This window comes from Bufo bufo, chromosome 1 (genome assembly GCF_905171765.1).
Source record: "Bufo bufo chromosome 1, aBufBuf1.1, whole genome shotgun sequence".
Taxonomy (NCBI): Eukaryota; Metazoa; Chordata; class Amphibia; order Anura; family Bufonidae; genus Bufo; species Bufo bufo.
In genome coordinates this window covers 564,223,908-564,247,555 of record NC_053389.1, presented here as the reverse complement: position 1 = coordinate 564,247,555, position 23,648 = coordinate 564,223,908, and the positions used below count along the sequence as shown (strand labels likewise).

The 23,648-nt window shown below is 40.0% G+C and overlaps 1 protein-coding gene across 1 annotated transcript in view; it reads left to right on the top strand.

Annotated features, from left to right (window-relative positions):
• Window positions 1-23,648, top strand: part of SEMA3A (semaphorin 3A) — a 278,725-nt gene that overhangs the window by 55,551 nt on the left and 199,526 nt on the right. The window contains exon 2 of the mRNA XM_040413132.1: window positions 22,455-22,612. Coding sequence (XP_040269066.1) covers window positions 22,455-22,612 — 158 coding nt within the window. The remainder of the gene's footprint in view (window positions 1-22,454; window positions 22,613-23,648) is intronic.

Sequence of the window (23,648 nt, the reverse complement as noted above, 5' to 3'; positions counted from 1 at the left end):
TGCTTTAACTTATGTTTTCCAGCATCTTATTTTGTCATTTATCATTGCACCTTGTACTTGAGATTTGATTGAACAATGAAGATATTACATAGGTTGCTTTGCTATACTGCCTATACCTATGATGGCTAACCTCTGGCATTCCAGCTATGGTAAAACTACAACTCCCAAGATGTACACTTGCTTGGCTTTTCTCAGAACTCCATAGAAATTAATGCTGCATGATGGAAGTCGTAGTTTCACCACAGCTGGAGTGCCAAAGGTTAGCCATCACTGCATACCATAACCAATACATTTAACAATAATGCTTGCTTGAGTGTTGTTCTCTGCCCTCATTAGATTCACTTATTGTGATTATTTGTTGATCACATAAATGGCACAAGCTGTTAATCACTTTTATCCCTCATGCACATTACATATCATCAGTGTGCTGTCAGCACTTTTTGCGAATAGCACACTGGGCCATTTAGTTCTATAGGGCCATGCACACATTTCATATTTTTTATGCAGATCCATGTCACTATTGTGGAAATTATAGAACATGTCTTCTTCTTCTTGTCTATATTAGAGTCCTTTTTATTGATGAGAGTGATAAAAATGCAGAATGCACACAGAAGATATGTGTATTTTGTGGATCCGGTGTTTGCAGACCGAAATCCGCACACAGCAGTGTACATGAAGCCTAATAGTCATAAGCAAAAACTAATTGTCACATGATCTGAAACAAGCAAAAAAATGGAAAAGAATGAAAACATCTTGGAATCCTTCATACGCTGTAATTAAAGTCATATGTCCTTAGCATAGAGCTTGAATCAACTTGAAAAGATGGGTGATTTGCTTTGGATCTTTTAATAGGAAAAGTTTACAAGTAAAAGGTTATATACAGTAGTGTTTTCCATTGTTTCTGCACTTTGGTTTGTAGCGAATTATGTTATTTCATTTGGAAAACAGAGCAGTACAGAGGTCCAAATGTGTTCTTCACATTTAACTTGTGATGTATTCACCTCAAGGTAAACCGCCTCAGGGTATCTGAAAAATGCATATGTTCCAAGGATCGATAGACCTCTGACATATATTCTTGGTCCTCTACACAAACAGTAGCCAAGCAACAGTATAGATCAAGATCTATATGTATAGTGCACACCACGAAGGGTACAAGGCTCGAAAATAATAATCCAGACCTGTGTTCCTGTGATATTTGCTGTGTGGATAATGATGTGTGAAATCCATGCCGGATAGATACATGAGATAAAGTGCCATGGACTTTATTCATTTATTTTTGTATAATAGATATTTGTAAAATAATTGACAATTAACACATTTTTATCGTGAATATTGGCACTTCAAGAATTTGCGAATATCTAGAACAGGGATCAGCAACCTTCGGCACTCCAGGTGTTCAGAAACTACAACTCCCAGAATGCTCCAGTCACTTCCATGGGAGCTAGAAGAACAGTTCAGCATGTTTGCATGCTGGGAGTTGTAGTTTCACAACAGCTGGAGTGCCGAAGGTTGCTGATTCCTGATCTAGAATATTGTGCTATATCTTTGTAATCGCGAATACTCTAGATTTTTTTTCATCAGTACCTATGATCCCTCACTGCTTCTTGCTTGTGGAGCAATATCTTTGACTTTAGGAGTAGTGTTGATCGCAAATTTTCATCGCAAATTTTCAGATTGCAAATTTTTTTTTTATCGCAAATTTTCCAATTGCCGATTTTTTACACTAAAGAAAATAATCACAAATTCTTGAATTCGCAAACATATGACGAATATTCGCCCAAATATTCACAAAATCACTGATTTTATTGCATTTCATGCAATTTTTATTTTTATTTTGGTCATATGCCTTGACGGCCATACACTTAAACAAGGCATGCCATGTAGTTATTTTTTATTAATATTTGTGCATACAGTTGGGAGTATGTTCTTTTAAAAAAATATGCAGATCTCTTAAAGAGGTTATGCCATGGTTGATGGGAAAATTAAACATTACATAGTGTATGACAATCTCTTTCTAACAATGCTATAACATGCCCTGTACCTAACCTGTTTCCAGAGATCTCTCCCAAATGTTCTGTAGTTTTATTTCAGGGTGGGAGTTCAGGGATTGTGTCCTTTCTCAGGGGGGCACGTCCTTTCTGCTGTAGTTCTTTCCCTGTAACTGTCATGGCTTCCAATAGAAGATAGGGCTGGTGGCAGTTGAAGACAAGCTGAGTGTGTGAGACCACCTCAGGTACATTTTATTGAATAACGCAGTGGCTATATTACATTTTTAATTACATGTAATTCCAAAAGTATTCAGATCCCGGTGCTAGTTTGAAAAATGTATAATATTTTTTCATAGAACAACCTCTTTAATGTGATGGTCATAGTTACATAGTACAGTTGAAAAAAGACACAAGTCCATCAAGTTTAACCAAGGGATGGGTGGGGATGTGAATTTTAGGGAAGTGAGACCTAGATTTCTACACATTTTCATAAATGTCATTTACTTTTAAGAATTCATGTAAGCTTTTTCTTTTTTTTTTTTTAAACTGTCCACTGTTCCTGCTGTGACCACGTCCTGAGGAAGTCTATTCCACAGATTCACAGTTCGTACAGTAAAGAAGCCCATATTCTATCTTCTATATCTATCTATCGATCTATCTACCCATGTATCTATCTGTCTATCTATTTTTATCTATCTTTATCTATCTATCTATCTTCTACTTTTGGCAAATGGAAGTCATAAATACCATACACTTCTCAACAAAGTAATTCTTCTAAGTAAACCAAGATTCCAGACATTCCTGACATATTAAGACCTATTTTAGAAGTAAAATAAACCCAAATGTATAAGACTGTGTTATACTGTATTTTATATACTAACACAAATCATATAAGATTACATATTTTCAGTGTAATTATGTTTCTTTGTGAAAGGAAGAAAAATACACAGAATTTAGTTCAATTAGCAAATTCGAGGCAAGAAAATCCTGTTTTACAGATTTATGAGGAATGCTTTTGGCTGTATTGAAAAAGTGAGGGGAATTCCCACTGTTGGAAACCATTCATTGGCAGTTTAATAAATGAAGATCAAACACTTCATGCCAGGGGGCCCAATAAAACGACACAGCAAAGAGCTGCAAATCATTTACTTTTGCAGTAATTTTATATGAGTCTAGTCATGAAAACAAATTAGCGATATTATTGGCCATGCCGTAGATTTTATATATCAAAATGAAATTTAACAAATTATTACCATCTATCAAATCATTCTCCTATAATATCATTTTCTTCTAGTTAACTATCTTGGATTATGTTGCTGTTATGTAAGGGTATGTCCTCATCTGATCCAGAGGCTCTATTAAGGGCCTCCATCGTAGATTTCATTAAAAATGGCAGAGAAAATAACACTACATGCCAATGTTATTCCATTGTTATGTTCCTATAACAAGAAGCGCAGACGAGTGAATTTCCTAAAGATCATTTATGGTCCGAAATGGCCAAGAAATTTGATTCAAGTTTGAATAGATTCTACTTGAATCAAAAGTGCTTTAAATCCCTTGAAAATATCTCTCTCTCTCTCTCTCTCTCTCTCTCTCTCTTTTTTTCTTTTTCTTTTTCTTTCTCTTTCTCTTTCTCTCATCTCCAGTAAACCTAGGCAGGGAGGAGAGCACAAACACGTATGTAGGATCTTACGATGATAGTATGCACCTGCAAATAAGGAAATACTCACCAGATGTCATTGAGCTTGGTGCACTATGGCCCAGCCAACCTTAAATATTAGGTGGGATCAGGTTTGGACTGGCCCATAGGGGTACAGGTGAATCCCACGGTGGGCCCCTAGTCTCCCAACCCCTGCACAAGTGGCAAATAACACTAGACTTACTGCACTACATACATATATTCAATGTACAGCACCTCCTCCAGCCTATGTTCATGTTAAAAACCTGATAGATTAATAAAGAAACTCCCCAGTTTATTATTCTAGCCACGATCACAATTGAGATGACTTCTAGGTATAGAGGAAAGCTAGCCAGTGTCCTCTTTTCCCCAGGACCTACCTTTTCAAAGTTGCTGCAGGGACCCGCATATTCAATCATCTAGTAGCATCTTGCTGCTGCGTGAGCAGGTAATATTTGAATGTATCTGTACGGCGGGCCCCTAAAATAAATTTTACTGGTGGGCCCAGTACATACATTGGGTAGGATCCCTGCTGCTGCTCGCTGCCACTCTGGTGGTGAAGTACGTGGATATACCTCTACATGAAGAAGATGGCTGTGTGCGGGGCTGCAAGGACCGAGATTCCCAGGATGGATATGAAGAAACATTTATTTTAGTGCAGAAAGTTTCCCGTCCTTTAATTCTTCATCCTTGCAGCACCGCACACAGCCTTCTTCTTCTTCATGTCGAGGTATATTCTCTCTCATCTCAAAAAATTCGGATTCTAATGAATAAGCATTTTTTTTAAAATTTGGGTCGAATTTCAGTTAAATTTTATCTCTAGCTTATCTCGCTTATCAAATGTTTGTGAACCGCGCGTTTGCGGCGGGCCCCATTGACTTTTAATGGCAGGCGAACCTGAAAAACCTTCAGGTCATATTTGCAGCCACCAAATACTTACTAGAACTGCACAAATAGTCCCAAAACATGGACAGTGACATACCAGAGGGGGGTCAATGGCAAAAATTCCCACAAAAAATATGTATTTTAATCAGGGGCCATTTTTATGCGTCCTAAAGGGAAACTCAAAAAGGTGCCCTGCTGGAGCCTAGAAAAAAATTATTTTAGGCCACGGGAGTACGGGCCCCAAAAATTAGGCATTCACCTGACAGAAAAGAACAAGTGATTATGTGGCTGGAGGTATATTAGATGGTCAGTGGATAACAACTTTATTGTAGGCCAGTACAGGCCCCAAAAATTAGGCATTCACCTGACAGAAAAGAACTAGTGATTATGTGTCTGGAGGTACATTAGGCGGTCACTGGATAAAAATTTTACTGTAGGCCACTGGAGTAGAGGCCCCAAAAATTAGGCAGTCACCTGACATAAAAGGCCTTTTCTGCTGCTGTATATACATAAGACAAGGGCCATTCTTTGTTCTGGATGGTGGCGGATATGTGTGGGCTGGCATGAGGAAATTCAATTATATGTGGTCGTCACAGGTGTTTGGATTCCTCCGAGATCAATGCCTCATTCATTTTTAGAAATGTGAGGGAGTCCACACTGTCGTTAGCTAAGCGAGTGCGCTTATTGATCACGATCCTTCCTGTTGCGCTGAACGTCGTTTCAGACAGGACACTCGACGAGGGGCAAGCCAAGAGTTCCATGGCAAATTGTGTCAGCTCTGGCCACTGGTCAAGGGTTGTCCAGGGATTCCTCACTTCTCAGAGCGTCCACATCGGCCATTCAGCCGTTAACCCGATGTAGCAGGACACCTGTTGGTCTAGGTGTTCCCTGAGGCTGGATCCGGAGGGTGGCTGTTGATGGGTTGGTTGCAAGAATGATCTCATATCTGAAGTGACCAACACAACTTCAAACCACCCTCTTCTTGCAGGTGCGGTAGGATTGGTACCCGTACCTGTTTTGCTGTGGGTGGAAATTCCTCTGCAAGCGCCCGCAACAGCAGAATGCAGCATCTCTCGCAGCAAGGCTTGTAAATGCTGCATTCTGACAGCCCTCTGTGATGCTGGTAGCATGTCCACCATTTTGTGTTTGTACTGGGGTTCTAAGTACATTGCCACCCAGTACTGGTCCTTGCCCTTTATGCTTTTTATATGGGGGTCCCTCTTTAAACATTGGAGCTTGAAGGCCCCCATTTGCACTAAATTAGAAGCGTTGGAGTGCCCTGGCTCCTGCTCATCGCCCAGGAGAATGTCATCCTTGGCTTCTTCCCCCCATCCACGGACAACACCAGGGATCCCAGAAAAGTTTAAAGCCTGTTCTTCTTGCTCCTCCTTTTCCTCCCCCCCCAGGCACCATCCTCCTCTGATTCCTCTTCAGACTGCTGCTTAATTGTCTCAGATGGAGTAGCTTCCCCCTGGGAATTTATTCAGCATTGCGACTCGACAGCTTAATTAATGACACAAAACAATGCACGCTCCAGAAAGAAGGTGTAAAGTACGATGTCACTGATGGCGCCCTAGCTGCGACTGACCAGTTTGGTGATCTCATCAAATGGCCGCAGAAGACTGCATGCATCGCACATGAGCAGCCTCTGGCTCAGTGAAAAGAAACCAAGCTCCCCAGAACCTGTCCTGCTGCAGAGTTCGTACAGGTAGTCATTAACGGCACGTTGCTGCTGGAGCAGCCTATCAAGCACATACAAGGTGGAGTTCCAGCGCGTCAGGCTGTCACAGATCAGACGTCTGATGGGCAGGTGGTGTTGCCGCTGAACATCAGCAAGGCGAGCCATGACCGTGTAAGATCTTCTAAAATGGCCAGAGATTTTCCTGGCCTGTCGCAAGACATCCTGGACCCTGGGGTATTTGGCAACGAATTGCTGCACGACTAAGTTCAGAACGTGTACCATGCATGGCACTTGTGTCATTTTGCCCTGTTTCAGCTTTCTTAGCAGATTGGCACCATTGTCGCACACCACTTTACCAATTGTCAAATTGAGCGGGGTTAGCCACTGATCGGCCTGTGACCGCAGAGCTAAAAGCAGTGCAGGACCGGTGTGGCTCTTGGCTTCCAGGCACAACAGCCGCAGCACAGCATGGCAACGTCTCACCTGGCACATTGAATAGGTTCTGGGGAGCTTGGGGGGTGCAGCAGAAGATGCTGTAGCAGTGGAAAAGGAGGAGTCAGCTGAGGAGGAGTAAGAAGAGGCAGGCCTGCATGCAATCAGTGTCGGTAACACCAAATCCACACGGCCGTCAGAAGGTTCACCCAGTGGGCAGTAAAAGTTATGCACCTTCCCTGCACGTGTTTGCTAGACCACGTGTCTTTGGTCTGATGTATCTTGGCACCGACACGGTGTGCCAGAGATATATTCAATTGCCGCTGAACGTGGCCATATAGCTCTGGGATGCTTTTCCGGGAGAAATATTTCCTTCTGGGGACCTTACATTGCGGTGTGCCAATGGCAACAAATTTTCTAAAGGCCTCCGAGTCCACCAGTTTATATGGCAGTAGTTGGCGAGCTATCAGTTCCGACAAGCCAGCGGTCAGCCGTTGGGCAAGAGGGTTTTCCGGCGTCATAAACTTTTTATGCTCGAACATTTGGGCCATGGAAGCCTGCCTTCTTCTGCCAGATGAATGCGACGATGGCAAGGTGGAATGTGTAGTGGAGGACAAATGGGAGGAGAGAGGATAAGGAGAAGAAGCTGAGTGGCGATACACGCGTTGGGGAAGTGGTGGTGACACATCAGTGGTCTGTATTTTCAATCCTTTGAACCTCTGTTTGCTCCTCTATTATGACTGGTATATGGTCTGTTTGTATTAACCATTGACCTACCCCACGGTGGAGCTTTGCATTGCAGGGACTTATGCTTTACTGCTAATCAGATACAAGTGAGAGGGATGATTCTTTTAACACCTCGTACTACACTTGCTCTGTGATTCTGAGTGCTCACACAGTGGGTAGGTGGGTGAATTATATGGGAGAGGATATACGGAGGTAATATGTGCATTGGGTATTTATATATGCGTATATATGTTTCATTTCCTCCCTCCCTGGTTGATCTTGTTATCCCATTGTCATCTGTGTATGCGATCTATCTATATAGTGGAGTGTTGAGGTCTCAGGGGAATATGGTATTTATTGCATATTCTGCTTTTTGCCTCCTGTGCACTGCGAGTTCTGCCTACTTCTCCTCCCTATCTGCTACTCCGTCTCTCCCTCTGAACTCCGCTCCTCTTCCTCTCTTGTGGGCACCCATGTGACACGTAATCCTCGTCACTTTCACCAACACTGACATTAGAGATCTGGGAGTATGCAGCAACAGCAGGGACCACCCTCCTTGGGCTGATCTGGGTGCTATCATCAGACCGCTGGGTGGCGGCCGTTGCTACCGCCTGTTCCTCATCCGACGCCAACAATGGCTGCGCATTGGTAAGGTGTGGGAATGGATGGTAAAATAATTCCTCTATGGTTGTGGTGGTGGTGTCTTTGGGGTTGCCCACAGCAGAGAGTGAGGAGGGTGCAGATACAGAGAATGAGGAGGATGCCGAAGCCACTCAACCAACTCTGGTGCGTCATTTGATGTAATCGCACGGACCTTCTACAACTTCACACTTAGGCTCCGGCCTGGTGCACCTGCCCGACACCTACCACCCCTGTGAAACGGCCTGTCTCTTCCTCTGCCTGTCATTTTAAAAATTATCCTGTGAGAAGAGCAGTATTTGGTGGAAGCCGATATATATTGCACCCCTCTATCAGTATTTTGTGGAAGCAGGTATATAGAACCCCTTAATTAGTATTTTGTAGAAGCAGGTATATCAAAACCCTCAATCAGTATTTTGTTGAAGCAGGTATATCGCACCCCTCAATCAGTATTTTTTGGAAGCCAGTGTATCGCAGGCCTCAGTCAATATTTGGTGGAAGCAGGTATATCGCACTCCTCAATCAGTATTTTATAGAAGCAAGTATATAGAATCCCTTAATCAGTATTTTGTAGAAGCAGGTATATCGCACCCCTCAATCAATATTTGGTGGAAACAGTTATATCAAACCCCTTAATCAGTGTTTTGTGGAAGCAGGTGTATTGCATCCCTCAATCAGTATTTTGTGGAAGCAGGTATATAGAACCCATTAATCAGTATTTTGTGGAAGCAGGTATATCGCAGCCCTCAATCAATATTTTGTGGAAACAGGTATATAGAACACCTGAATCAATATTTAATAGAAGTATATTGCACCCCTCAATCAGTTTTTGTGGGTGCAAAAGGTATATCACACCAGTTGCAATTAGTTATTCCAATAGCGTTTGTCCCTCTATATAGCTGCGGTAAGGCAGCAGAACCGCACACAACTGCTGCACAATACAAATGCACTATAATATACTTTCTATGTTAGAAAGTATATTATAAGTATATAAGTATATTACACCTATCGATAGCACACCTATACCAGTCCTTAAAAGGACTTTTGTGGCCCTATTAGCTAGCGCTTGGTGTCCCTAACAGTCTGTCCCTGCTCCACAAAGCAACCTCTCCCTACACTTGCAAAACACAAAATGTAAAATGGCTGCCAGATCGGGTTCTGTTATAGGGTGTCCATGTGCTGAAACATCCCAATTGACTGTCCTGTCCCACCTGATGAATGTGTCATGACTCAAAGTTCGGCGCAATGCAAAAGAATATGGAGCATGCGAACATCGCCATATGTTCGGCGAATCGCGAACGAGCAAAGTTCGCCTCGAAACGATCACTGGGCGAACCGCAAGGCCATCTCTACTTATCTCTAATAAGCAGAGATAGCCTTTTTATCACGTTCTAAAAATATGAATTTTCACTCTTTCTTCTGATATTGTTATGTTGTCTAAAACATCTACTGTTAATATGGTGTTGTTTTGGGCATTTATGAAGGTTATTACCTATTGGTAATGTTTTTCTTTACTGTTCATTTGGCTACTTTTCAACTCTTCTCTAGCAGAGCAGAACTATGACATGAGACTGTTGATCTGAGTTGTCTAATGGAGGTCTGAGCTTATCTGAAAGTTACCTTCTTTTTTTCCAAAAGCTTCAGTTGCTTCATTTACTCTATGAATACTTTACACTGCAGCTCTACTTGTTAAGATATGCTAAATGTACAGAAAACATGAGGAAGTTAGTGCACGGAGAGCTGCATTTTGTTATGATTACATATTGGAAATAATAAATCCAACATTAAGATCATGAATGATATTAGAAAACTCAGTTTCTATATAACTTCTAATTCTTTCTAAGAAATGGCCCAACATATCTTTTTATTGGTCTTCTATAGTCTTTACTTTTTGTTGTTGTTTATAGACTACCTAACATCTACAGTGTTTCCTATGGAGTTGTCAGGCATTTCTTAGTAACAGGCAGTCATACAAGGAACTATGACCTCTCCATTTTTTGCATTTCCCATGTAATAACAATTCTTATAGCTCTATGTTGTACAATTCCTTTATTATTTCTGCTAGAAGTTATGAATGAATTTACTAGCAGTTTGCAAGTAAGCTCCAGTTGGCGGTGTGCACAGTCTAGCAATAGCAGCACTGATTGAATAGACTTTGCGGGGACACACCTACAACTGGTAACAGCCACCTGAACAGCCATTGCATACTTTTTATAGCAGGAATAATATAGGAATGGCATGTCATAGAGTTATAAGAATAGATGCTCCAGAATTGTAGCTACAAGAGGAAAGTAGCTGATAAAACAGGAGAAGTTACAGGTCCACTGTCCAGTTTCGGGTGGCAGACTGAAATGGCTGATTGTGGGGGTGCAAGGTGTCAGATCCCCACTAATCTAATATTAATGACCTGTCCTGAGGATAAGTCATCAATATTTGTAGCCTGGAGAACCCCTTTAAGCAAGAAATTTATTTGGTATTTTCTGGTTTCAAATTTCCAATGAGTATGACTTGTCATTTTCCTGGCTGTCAGTAGTGTATTTTTTGACAATTCCCTGGTATATGTTGGCTCAGACTGTGTCAAAAGGTTTTTATTCAGAAAATCTACACGTAAAATAATACCAAAGCTTATTTCCTGAACAATCTGATTTGTCCTTGTACCTAAAATAGTACAAAACAATTAGAACCTCAGAAGTGAATCTTTGGCACGTTCACGAAGTCCGATGTTATCTGAAAATGATAATGACACGATTACTCCAAGAGTGGGTCTCAGATGAGGTTTGTGGCTAAAATAAACATGCAAATGTTCCCAGAGGGTGGAGTAAATCATATTTATCTCCGACTTCACGAGGGGAAGGGTGTTGGCGACTTTGTGATAGATGTGTGTCTTAAATAAGACGTCAGACGGTCTCTGCCTTGCATCCCACTGAAAGGAAACTGGAATTACGCCCTAAGAACCAGCTGTGTTGTAATTAATGTTGTGCTACAGAGATGAAAAAGAAAGGAAGGACAGAAAATGAAAGCCTGGCCTTTGTGCTTGATATATTGTCCACCTTCTCTTATCAGTATGCTACTTAATTACTAGGAGCACCGAAAGACACATACTGTATACTGGACATCATTGTTCCTTTCCTTGGGAAATTCATTAGGTGTTGATAGAATAGGAAATTATTCTACATGCTACAAAGCAGATGACTCTGGTCCTTACATAGCAGGACCTGCAGTCTCTTGTAATACAATAAAAAATAAGGAACATATTATGTTGTTCACACAGGTTGTTTTTTTTGTCTAGTCTAGAGACTCAAGATAAATTATCAGAACTTTGTATTGAGTGTTGTATATGATTACCACTAGACGGGTCAACTTTGGTTAGAAATGTAACATAGTAATCAGTAAAATAGATGAAGTATTGTAATTACGATGTTAAATGTCCTCTATCCACAATGTGATATTGAGCAATGTAAATTTTAAGTATTTTAACTTCTCCGTACCATAAGTAATACAGTATTTATTTATAGATAATAGGGGGGGAGGGATATTTATCAAGTCCTGCACTCTAGTATCCTGGCTTTAAAAAGTCACAAACTATGGCACAAAAATTGACTTTTTGCAGGTTTAAAAATCTTATGGCGCCATAGAGGCAGGAAGTGAAAAACATAAATGCAAAATGCAAAACAAAGGTTGAAAGGGTTAATAAATTGCCATTCAGATTTATCACTACAGCTTTTTAAAAAGTCACTTCAGTAAGGAGATGGAGTAGAAAAACTGGAGGAACATTTCTAGACAAAAGTGTTAGGTATAGAGATGCGCCAAATTTATCAACATGCAATGTTTGATACATTTGGTGCAAATTACTCCAATGCAGATGGAAGCAATACATTCCCCCTATCATTGAAATGTCAGCAACACAATGATAACATCCACCACTATGGGTAAAGCCTATTGGTGCCCACAGTGTTAGGTTCCAGCTCTCGAACCTCAGCTATTATATAGTGAAGGCCAAGGGAACAGTAGGTCCTCAAATTCATAGGGGGAATTTACCATATAATGCACATGTGTCAAACACAAGTCTCGCCGGTGAGGCTAGAAATATGTGTAAGCTAGTGCCACAGTGTATATTTACAATCACGTCAATGCAGTGCGTCACAGCTCTACCTCCACGCTATGTAGTGGTAGCATAGCGGGGGCACGCTCCATCATTGTGATTGTTGAGCGGCCGGGAAAGTATTGGTGAGAGCACAATTCATTGCCAGTCACCATTTTCTTTTTGTGCCTCCATTGAGTAGGAGTGGAGAAGGATGTACATACAACTGGTGGCAGCAGGTTCTCTGAGGGCAATATGGAAGCAGGCTCTGTGGGGGCAATATGGCGGCAGGCTCTGTGGGGTCAATGCAGCAGCAAGCTCTGTGGGGTCAATGTGGCAGCAGGCTCTGGGGGGTCAATGTGGCTGCAGGCTCTGTGCGGTCAATGTGGCTGCAGGCTCTGTGCGGTCAATGTGGCAGCAGGCTCTGTGCGGTCAATGTGGCAGCAGGCTCTGGGGGGTCAATGTGGCTGCAAGCTCTGTGCGGTCAATGTGGCAGCAGGCTCTGTGCGGTCAATGTGGCAGCAGGCTCTGGGGGGTCAATGTGGCTGCAGGCTCTGTGGGGTCAATGAAGCAGCAGGCTCTGTGCGGGCAATGTGGCAGCAGGCTCTGTGTGGGCAATGTGGCAGCAGGCTCTGTGCGGTCAATGTGGCAGCAGGTTCTGGGGGGTCAATGTGGCTGCAGGCTCTGTGCGGTCAATGTGGCAGCAGGCTCTGTGTGGTCAATGTGGCAGCAGGCTCTGGGGGGTCAATGTGGCAGCAGGCTCTGTGCGGTCAATGTGGCAGCAGGCTCTGGGGGGTCAATGTGGCAGCAGGCTCTGTGGGGGCCAAACAGACATCCAGCCAGAAAGCAAAATAGGTAAGCATTTTTACAAACTTGTTTTGTGTTATTTAGCAATATGTTACCATCAGCCTTATGGTAGCCTTCAACAGGCGATAAATGCAGCTACACCTAACTGGCAGAGTTACATTTATACAGTCGCAGAATTACTAATGGACTTTGAAGACAACCATAAGGCCTCTTTCACACTCGGCATTTGCAGATCCGCAATACATGGGCACCGTTCCGTGTGCATTCCCATTCACTTCAATGGGTCTGCAAATATGGAGATGCGGAACGGAAGCACGGAACCCTACGGAAGCACTATGGAGTGCTTCCATGGGATTCCGTCCGGTACTTCCGTTCCACAAAAAGATAGAACATGTCCTATCTTTTTCCGGAATGGCCGGATCGCGGACCCATTAAAGTGAATGGGTCCGTAATCCGCTGCGGCTGCCCCACGGGTGTTCGTGCATTGCGGCAAACAATTTGCAGGCCGCAGCACGGCCACGGGGCGCACATGTTCGTGTGCAAGAGGCCTAAGGCTGATGTGGCCCTCAGCAAAAATTAGTTTGACACCCTTGATATGTATTGAAGACCCACAGGGTTCCTCATTCCACGCAAATTACTCTTTTATTGAGCAAACATAACAACGTTTCGACTCACCTGAGTGTTTATCAAGCTTATCAAGACTCAGATGGGTAGAAACTTCACTATGTTCATCAGTAAAGGAATTATTTGCGTGGAATGAAGAGAATTGTGGGCCTTAAATACGTTATATGGTAAATTCCCCCTAAGTATGTGAGGACCTATTGTACATCATCAGTGTCCTAAACAAAGGTCTAAACTTGGTTTTGGTTTTTGACTTAAGTTCTGATAATAGGTCTAGGACATCAGAGGAAGCACTAATCAGACAGACAGATTTTATTGCTTTCCCCAGGAAATGTGAAGGGAAAAGGGTCACCAAAATATCAAGTCACAAAACATCTATCTAACTATCTCTCTATAGGCTTGACAAAGACTGCATCGAGCAGTTGAAACGTTGCAGTGTGGTGAAATAAAAGGATCCACTTCTTCACTATACCGGAGTGCTGCCTTCATATTGTTTCATTTACTGTGGATTTTTGTCATTTATCTGGATTTGCACCTGGGCTTTTTCTTTGGAGTGCTGCTATATACCCATTTTTTGCTCAATACTTAACTCTCTATCTATCTATCTATCTATCTATCTATCTATCATCTGTCATCTATCACAGTTATTTCAGGGTAAGGACACATGGTCAGGGTTTTGCATGCAGTTTTGAAAGCCAAAACCAGCAATAAATAAAATTAAAAAATGAGAAGTCATATTTGCCCTTTATATTTTCTCTCCATTTATGATCCAGGCTTGATTTTGGCTTCCAAAAATGTATGCAGAAACTGACCATGTAGCTGTACCCTCAGAACTATTGCATTATTATTTTTTTTATTAATATAACTACTATTATCAGAGCTAGAAAACACTTAATATGCAGTGATGCCTGTGAGTAATATGAAGCAGGCATTAGACCCCCTCATTGTATATCATTTTGCATTTAGCATTAAACTTTCTAACACATATGCTCTTTTTTTACCATTCAGTTTCACAGCACTAACACTTCATAAGAATCAACAGTTCAAATGCTACTGAGTGTCAATGAACAGCAGATATTTCCTTATGCGCAGCACCAGCAGCTCTCTACCATGACTGACCTTTTTTGTGTCACTGGGTTGGAAATAGCTTCTGTTCTCATTACTGGCAATATATATTGTGCTTTAATCTTTTATTATGTCTAAGGCCAAATTAGGGTTTTAAATAACGACAGAACATAAAGAATATATGATTGTTTCATGCTACATTTCTAATTCTTATTAGGATTTTTTTCTCGCTATTTGACTCTACAGAAGACGACAGCTAATAGAAAACAAATGGCCACTTAAACAACTTTCCCCCATAGAAAATAATGAAGATCTGATATAAAACCATTTTATGACTCTTCTGGGCACAATGAAATATTGTTGACCTCCACTCGTTTTCCAAAGCTTTAAAGTAGTTAACGACATGTTACAATTTTATAACTCAATTTCTTGTAACTTAAACAGAAGCACACCACGAATCCAGGTAGATTACTTCATCCAAAAAAGTCTTTTTTTTTACTTTTGCAAAAATGTTACACATTTTTACTATTTAGATGACTGTGACAACGTCCTTCATTATCATAATGATTGTTCTTAGGGGGCATTCACACGACCGTATGTATTTTGCAGTCCACAAAACGAGTATCCACAAAATATGAAAGCATCCGTGTGCTTTCTGCGTCCATATGTTCATTCTGCAAAGGATAGAACATGTCCTGTTTTTGGCCGCAAATGCAGACCATGAACCTATTGAAGTGAATAGGTCACCAAAAAACAGGATGCAACACGAATGTCACAAAGGCAAGATCGGTATTTTGTGGATACACATTTTGCAGACCAACGATACATGCAGTCATGTGAATGCCCCTTTAAAGGGCATTTAGTAATAATAGTTTCCTAAGATGAGGATGCTTTTCTCACGTAATAGCATTTCTATTTAAATAAAATTCTCCACTTATCCAGGGAGACCTACTGTCACTGTTACCTGAAGACATAACAAAAGTCTTAGCTGCAAAGGTACATAGAGCAGAAGAAGCTGAGCAGAATTAAATATAGTTTTGTGGGGGTTAAATTCAGTATAACTAGTAATTTATTAGTTTGAACCTCAGCTCAAACTGGCCTTAGGAGTCCAGTGGGTGGTCCTACTTAGTGATTGACAGATAACTGACTGTCTTACTGTGTAGGACCACCCACTGGACTCCTAATGCCATATTATGCTGAAGCTGAAAAGGATAACTGGCTAGTTACACTAAATTGTTCAACAAATATGTACATAATCTGCTCAGCTTCTCCTGCTCCATACCAAGGTGTCTGCAGATTGGATTGCATGTGATGGGTTGCCTTTAAAGACAATAGATATCAGTAGTCGCATATATGAGAAACACAGAAGAACACTTTTAGTGTAAGATAATGGCTTCATTTTTGGCATACATTTTAGTTATTATGAAATGAAATTCATAGCAATTTCTAAAATTCTTATATTTTTCTGACCTTACCACTACACTTACTAGCAGGAGTGATCCAGATAACAGCGCAGAAATTGTGCAGCATTATTTACAGCACTTGTAATATGCCATAGGACTGGGATTGGCTATCAGTGCATTACAGCAGCTTCTCTCATCTCTTCATTCAGAGAGTGCAGGTAAAGTTAAAGAGTTCGAGACTTTCCCACAATCTATATGAGTTACCAAGCTACAGGATTCACATAGATAGCCAAGTACAGCATTCAGCTATCTCTGCCAGTCCCAAAGACTTTGAATGGAGTGTGAGCGTGCATGCTCAACCGCTGCTCCCTTCAGACTCCTTGCTTCAATCATGCATATTTTAGCCATTGGTGGGGGTCAATGTGTTGGGGCCCTCAGTGATCAAACATTTATCACCTACTCTGTGAGCTGTGGATAAGTGTTGATTTTGGGACCACCCCTTTAATGGAGTATGAAAGTTAATTTATTAGTTATATAGATATCAAAGCAGAGTTACGAAGACTGGCATTTCATTAGTAAAAAGTGCATTGAAGTAAGATCCACCAACTTTTTGAAGAGGCACAGGCCTCTTTGGTGAATTTTCTGGCAGTGTGACTGTGTGACTGTTTTCTTTGCCTGAAAGTACTACACTTATGAATTTCTTCCTAAAGACAGATTTTCAAAATAGTTGCCTGAGGCTAAAAGAGATGCGTTTTGTAAATGTATTTTCATAGGTAAAATAATTTTATGGTAATTTGGTACATTATATATTTGTTCATTGATGCCAGTTTAATGGGTCCTTTCCACAATCTAATCTGTATGTAAATCCTGTCTGTCCCAAAGTCTCCCATTAGGTAAAACAGGAAGAAAACGGGTTGTGATGTGATTTGCTAAACGAGTTCAGGAGAGGACTGGATGCCTTTCCTAAAAATATATTATATTGCAAGTTATTGGTGCTAGCTTCATGAAGATAGGTTGTTGATCCAAATATTTATCCTGAAATTTTTAATTTTCCATATCAATATCTATATTTAAAGAAAATACAAAATACTGCAGTTTTCACACTGACCACTAAATTTATTAGGTACAACTTTTTGGACTATACAGATCAATTTGCTGCAGTTATCTGCTAATCATTACAGGCAGGGTTATAATGACAGAAATGATAGATGGATATGTAGGTAGATAGGTAACATGGGATTTACCATTCACAATAGGCTATTGTCAAAGTTTATCGACTCCTTTCTAACCTTTACATAGATTGCAGAGCATGTCTAGAAAACTCTCCCATAAAAGTCAATGAGGTCCCTTCATGTCCATTGTGTCTATAGCCCATGGTAGATAATGTAAAGCATATCTCTAAATGCCATTAAGAACAGCTCAGGCAAGATTGCAGCCCCCATAATCATGTTCAGGTAACTGAATAAAAACATCTACAATCATAAAATAAAAACAGATTAGAAAAAAATGTGTCGCACCCTGGCTGTGACGCTCTCCGATGCAATTAGACAGCGCTACAGCCAGGGGAGAACGAGCCACCCCCAGAGAAAGACTGCGTCTCCTCCCAATTGCTCCGATGCTCAGTATTAGCATACTGAGCGGGAAAAATATCGGGAGGCACAGCGCGGCGTAGGAGGCATATTTTAACAAAACAGGCAGGGTGGCAGCATCAGCGGGGGTACCCTGCAAGTACAGGTAATTTATCTCAATTAATAAAATCCAGTGAAAGGTCCTCTTTAAGGCAGAAAAAAGACAGGTCAGCCTGTTAGCCTGCAAAGTTCATCCAGAGGAAGGCAAAGACCACTAGAAGCCAGTTCCCCTCATTGAAACCTTCTTTGTTATATCTACCCCCTTCTAACTACCTACATATTTTGCCTTCCTTTGAATCACAGTAGAGTTATAAGGTTGACTTCATGGACCCGTGAGATATATATATATATATATATATATATATATATATATATATATTTGGGTTTTTTTGTCTTATCAATTACATTTAACTATGAATATTTACCTTATTTTTTCCCTTACTATGGTACTATCAGCACCTGAGTCTGGAAGATACTTATGCTCCGTCCCCTATTTACATTGCATGCATGCTTATCCAAATGGACTTTTAATATATTTGGTTTATGTCTATGGTTTCCTAAACCCCTTATACATGAATGCATTGTTGAGCTATTTTGTGATATGTGACTATAATGTACCTTAACAGTTGGGAATTGTTATGGGTAACCCAAGGTTTGAAGTTTACCCAAAGGATGGAGTTGGTGCTCTATTGCTGTGTGGTATTTGACAGATTCTTGTTACTTGATTGTCTTGTAGTCATTGTTGTTAATTTCCATCAGCAATATGTTCAGGAATAGGAAGGACAGAATAGCTATATATGGACCTTTCCTGAACTTTTTAAAAGAACATAATAGTCTTGTGAACAGTGTACTTTAGACATAACACCACATTAGAGGAAGGATATTTCTTGCATTTTAAAATGTTTGTTCCTTCTGGCATGAAAACAATACCACAATGCATTGTCATTGACATGATAGTGAGGTTCAACCAGCCAACTGTAATGTGTATGGTGGAATTTGGCAAGAGGGTTCAGCTTATAGAAAGACTTACAGTTGTATATGTACAGTGGTCCTAGACCATGCTAATAACTGTGTACATCTATATACCATATTTCCAGTGTTCTTCAATTGTTAAAAAAGAAAAGTCCAGCACAGAGACAATTGTCCAAGTAGTCACTCTTCCTTGTTGGGTTCTATTCATATTGTTTTTTTCAGGGGTTCTGGACTAGAACCAAAAATAGATGAGTTTACAGAGCTATTCTTTTCTATAAAAAATAATGGAACCATGAAGAACCTCATAATAAGTCAGTAGGATCTGTCAAGCAGATGGATTTATAGCTACTATCTATATGTTAGGAACAGAAGTCATAATACTAGTGCCTAACATGCTCTGGTATGTTCTACTGAGCAGTGATGTATAGTGCTAATTAGCAGCAGTGGCAAATAAATGGTAGTCATCTGACATTCTGAAGTATTCTGTAATTCCAAAGATCAAAGTTCACCATAAAAGGGTTTTCTGGGATAAGGACATTGATGACCTATCCTCAGAATAGGCCATCAATATTAGATCAGTGGTGTTCCAACTGTTAGCATACCTGCCAGTGAGTTTTTTAAAGGGGAAGCTTCTACCTTCACGCTGTATGTGTAGAAGCGGCAGTACATGGTAATGTAGTTACAACCCATTAAAGTGAATTGGATGAAGCTGTGGTTACTTGAACCACTGATACCAGGTAGACACAGTGTAGGTAGATGCTGACATGTTAATATTGAAGAGGCCTCAGTGCTCACACAATGCATTGCCCCTTCAAACTGCTGATCGACATTGAGAGCCTAGAGTCACACTCCCACCAATCTCACATTGATGGACTATTTTGAGGGCAGATTAATAACATCCTGTTATTGGAATACACCTTTAATGTATATAAAACGCACTACTAGTGGACTGCAATTGCATCCCTGCTGTTAAGAAGGCTGTTAAGAAGGTTAACTGTGAGCAGGCTTGGACTGGCCCACAGGGGTACAGGTAAATCCCCCGATGTGCTCCTGAGCAAGGTGGGCCCTTGATCTCCCACCACCTGCACAGTTTATTATTATAGACACGATCAGATAATTGAGATGACTTCTAGGTATAGAGGAAAGCTACCAGTATCCTCTTCTCCCCAGGACCTACCTTCTCATAGGTGCTGCAGGGACCCCAATATTCAATCTTCTGGTATTATCTTGCTGCTGTGTGAGCAGGTACGTATGGTGGGCCCCCAAAATACATTTTACTGGTGGGCCCTCACACTGACTGTGAGTTTATGTAAATATGCATAAAACACAGTAAAATCTATATAATATCTAGATATAACAAAAAAACAACACAACAAAAAAATAATAAAGACATTCATTATAAAGGTTCGAGGGTCTGTTTTAGTTATGAAATGAATTAGAAACTCCAAAAATATGATCAACATGCTACACACAGTAAGCAAGAACTCTAACATAAAACTGTGATACACAATTTGCTTTTAAGTCATACACAGTGATACAGTATTGAATCCCTATTACATAATCTGAAGCTGCTTGGCAATATTCATCTCTTCCAAGTATTTTTATAACTTTCTTCATACTTTAAAACCTGTTGAGTACATGTTCAAGCTATGCAGTATTGGAGAAGTATTCTTGTTCCCTCTAGAGCTTATAGTACATTGATGAAAGTAAAACATAAGTGATGACAAGGCAGAAACACTTTGTGACATGTGCAGATAAGGTGGCATGAAATCCAAGGTCATGAAAAGGGTCAGCATGCAAGACAATATTAGAACAAAGAACTGTGCAAGTCAAGTCATATGTCTTGTATCACCAGTTATATTATGTTCCTTTATGCATTTGGGATTGCAGTGATGTGCATTCACCGCCTAGATTTGCAGGTCTATGAAAACATGACATAATTATTATTAGTGTTGATTAAATCGAGCTTAGGATCATAGATCCAAAGTTGATATAGTCTAATACTTCGTTTTAATGCTGTACTGAGACCTACCGAAGTCACACAAGACTCTGGTGAATGAGTTTGGTATTCATTTCTGCATCTTTAAAAACTTTTCAAATTCAGAATCTGAAATCGGTTTTGGTACTGGCTGGTACCTAGGTACCAAACGCCATTTTGGATTGCTATTTATTTTTATTTTTTAAAGATATAGAATTTTTTTTTTGCCTCAACGGGTAAATTGAATATTCCCTAAACAGAGGCTACATATTTTAATGCTGTATGAAGTGTTAGTTTGATTCACTCAATACTAAATTGTGTATTTCCTAACTAGAATGTAGCTTTTTATTTCATTTTTCTCTCTCATCATGCTATTACTAAGAATTGGTCGAGATACAGTGAGGAAAATTGACTATATCCTAGTTCTCCTCGCAGCAGTCCTGATTTTGAAATGTTTGGCAGAGGCAAAAATGTATGCAATGTCTTATTGTCCTTCAAGACAGCTAGGCCAGCACAAATACAGACATCGCTTTTGATATGGAAATAAGTTATTTCAGATTTAAATGAACAAAATGAAAGTGTTTGACTAAGGTGACTATCATATCATCAATGATGGACATACAAAAGGTAGAACACAATAGAATTATGGCTGAAAGCGGCCATTATTGTAGTTTTTACCTTAAACTATTGAAATAATTTGCATCTTAGTTTGGGAAAGAAATGTTTTTTGTCATAGAGTGATCTAAAATATCTATATATAATAGCTCAGGCTCAGTCTAAAGAGTTTGTATAAGAAGTGCAGTATTTGTGTAGAGATGATATTGAGGATACTTCTCTGTTGATGTCTAGAGGACATCTGAGCTGCTGGTAATCACTTCAGTTGTATGCACTAGAGGTACAAATTGAGAGATTATTGAATTTGTATCTGCACATTTTTAACTTTTCATAATTCATTGTTTTGTCTAGTTATAGTTATTTTGGTGGATCCAGCCAAAGCCCTGTTTATATGATGTTATTACTTCTTTTTAACTTATACGCTAGGGCCCATGCTTCAAATGGATGCCTCTGTTGCATGTCTGCATTCCTTTATAATGGAACCCTATAGGTGATGCAGGGCATGCAACACATGAAGATGTACTGTACTGTACTATTTTGTAGCAAAGGCCATGTTCTTGTGCACTAAATTCCTATATATGGATACACATATCCCTAGAAGCCTTTTGGATATGGTAAAATGGGGTATAATGACCCTTGTGGCTTATAGTGTTGCTCGCGAATTTTTATTGTGAATATTTGCACTTCAAGAATTCGCAAATATCTAGAATATGGTGCTATATATTCGTAATTGCGAATTTTCTAGATTTTTTTTCATCAGTACCCATGATCCATCACTGCTTTTTGCTTGCTTGAGTCAATGAGAAGTCTACAATATCTTCGACTTTAGGAATAGTGTTGATCGCAAATTTTCGTATCACTCATTTTTATCGCAAATTTTCCGATTGCCGATTTTTGCAATCAAGAAAATAATGACTAGAGATCACAAATTCACGAATATATGACAAATATTCGCGAAATATCGCAAATTTGAATATTGCCCCTGCCACTCATCACTGGTGGCTTACAAGAACATGCTCTAAACGACCTTTGCAGCAACTGGTCAGCATATGTACACACAATTTTAGAAATCCTTATTTAGGACAATCTGATGGTCTCCAATGTTTGACCATTTGTTTTCTGCTCGTTTTCATGCAAAGGCTTAATGTGCATTATAAATCTAGGGGATTAGAATTATCTAAAATTGTATCAAGTTGTTGTAATAATAAACCCTTGTCTTCATTTCTAACTTTTCTCAATCTGCTGTTTGTTTTAGAAATGCTGGACTCCAACAATTTAATCACATTCAATGGACTGGCCAACAGCTCGAGTTACAGCACATTCGTATTAGATGAAGAGCGGGGAAGGCTATTTGTCGGGGCTAAGGATCACATATTTTCATTTAACTTGGCTAATATCAAAGATTATCAAAAGGTATTTATGGCATTATTTGCCTTCTTAAAGATAGGCATTTGTTGTAATCTGGTCATGATGAACTTCCAGTCATTATTAGGGTATAGTTGGTTTCTGTTAAACAAAATGAAATTACGAGAAGATTCTTGTCTAGGGACTCAGCCTGTTAGATTAGTGGTCAGTGACTTTGACTGCTTTGGTCTTGGAATCCAACAGACCAGTGTAATTCTGGACAGTATCACAGCAGGGAACAACATGACATAGAGCTAGAAGTCATTCTTATTCTTCTAGAAATTTCTAATCTTCTCCCACTTCCTGGATCTAGTTATATTGCCCATCAGAATGACAATCATTAGTATACCATGATAAACAATGATAATAAATGATAATAAAGCCATATGTAGATACTATATTCAATTGACAGCATATAGTTCTAGAAGAAAATAATAAATAAAAATAATATGCGAAAATAACATAACATAAAATACAGATGTCGACACTATGGAATCTAGTAAGATGCACTTGTCCGGATCTCGAGGTCGTCTGGAGTCAAAATAACTTTTCCATAAAGGATGAAGACTACGTCGACCTATTACATGTCTCGCAGAGGCGTCATATCAAGCACAGGTAAGGGATGGAAGGCCTTGTTCCTATATGAAAAGTATATTGTATGGGAGTGTGATTAGGTTTTTTGAGGACGTGAGAGCATAGGGGTCATTATGGCATTAATAGTATAAAACTATTAAATGCAGCCTTATTCTATTGAAACGAAATATGCATTAGATCCAGGTATTGGGATTTGTAGCTGGATATTTATTCCTTAATATATGATTTCAAGTTGATATGACGCCTCTGCGAGACATGTAATAGGTCGACACAGTCTTTATCCTATATGGAAAAGTGATTTTGACTCCAGACGACCTCGAGATCCGGACAAGTGCATCTTACTAGATTCCATAGTGTCGACATCTGTATTTTATGTTATGTAATTTTCGCATATTATTTTTATTTATTTTCTTCTAGAACTATATGCTGTCAATTGAATATAGTATCTACA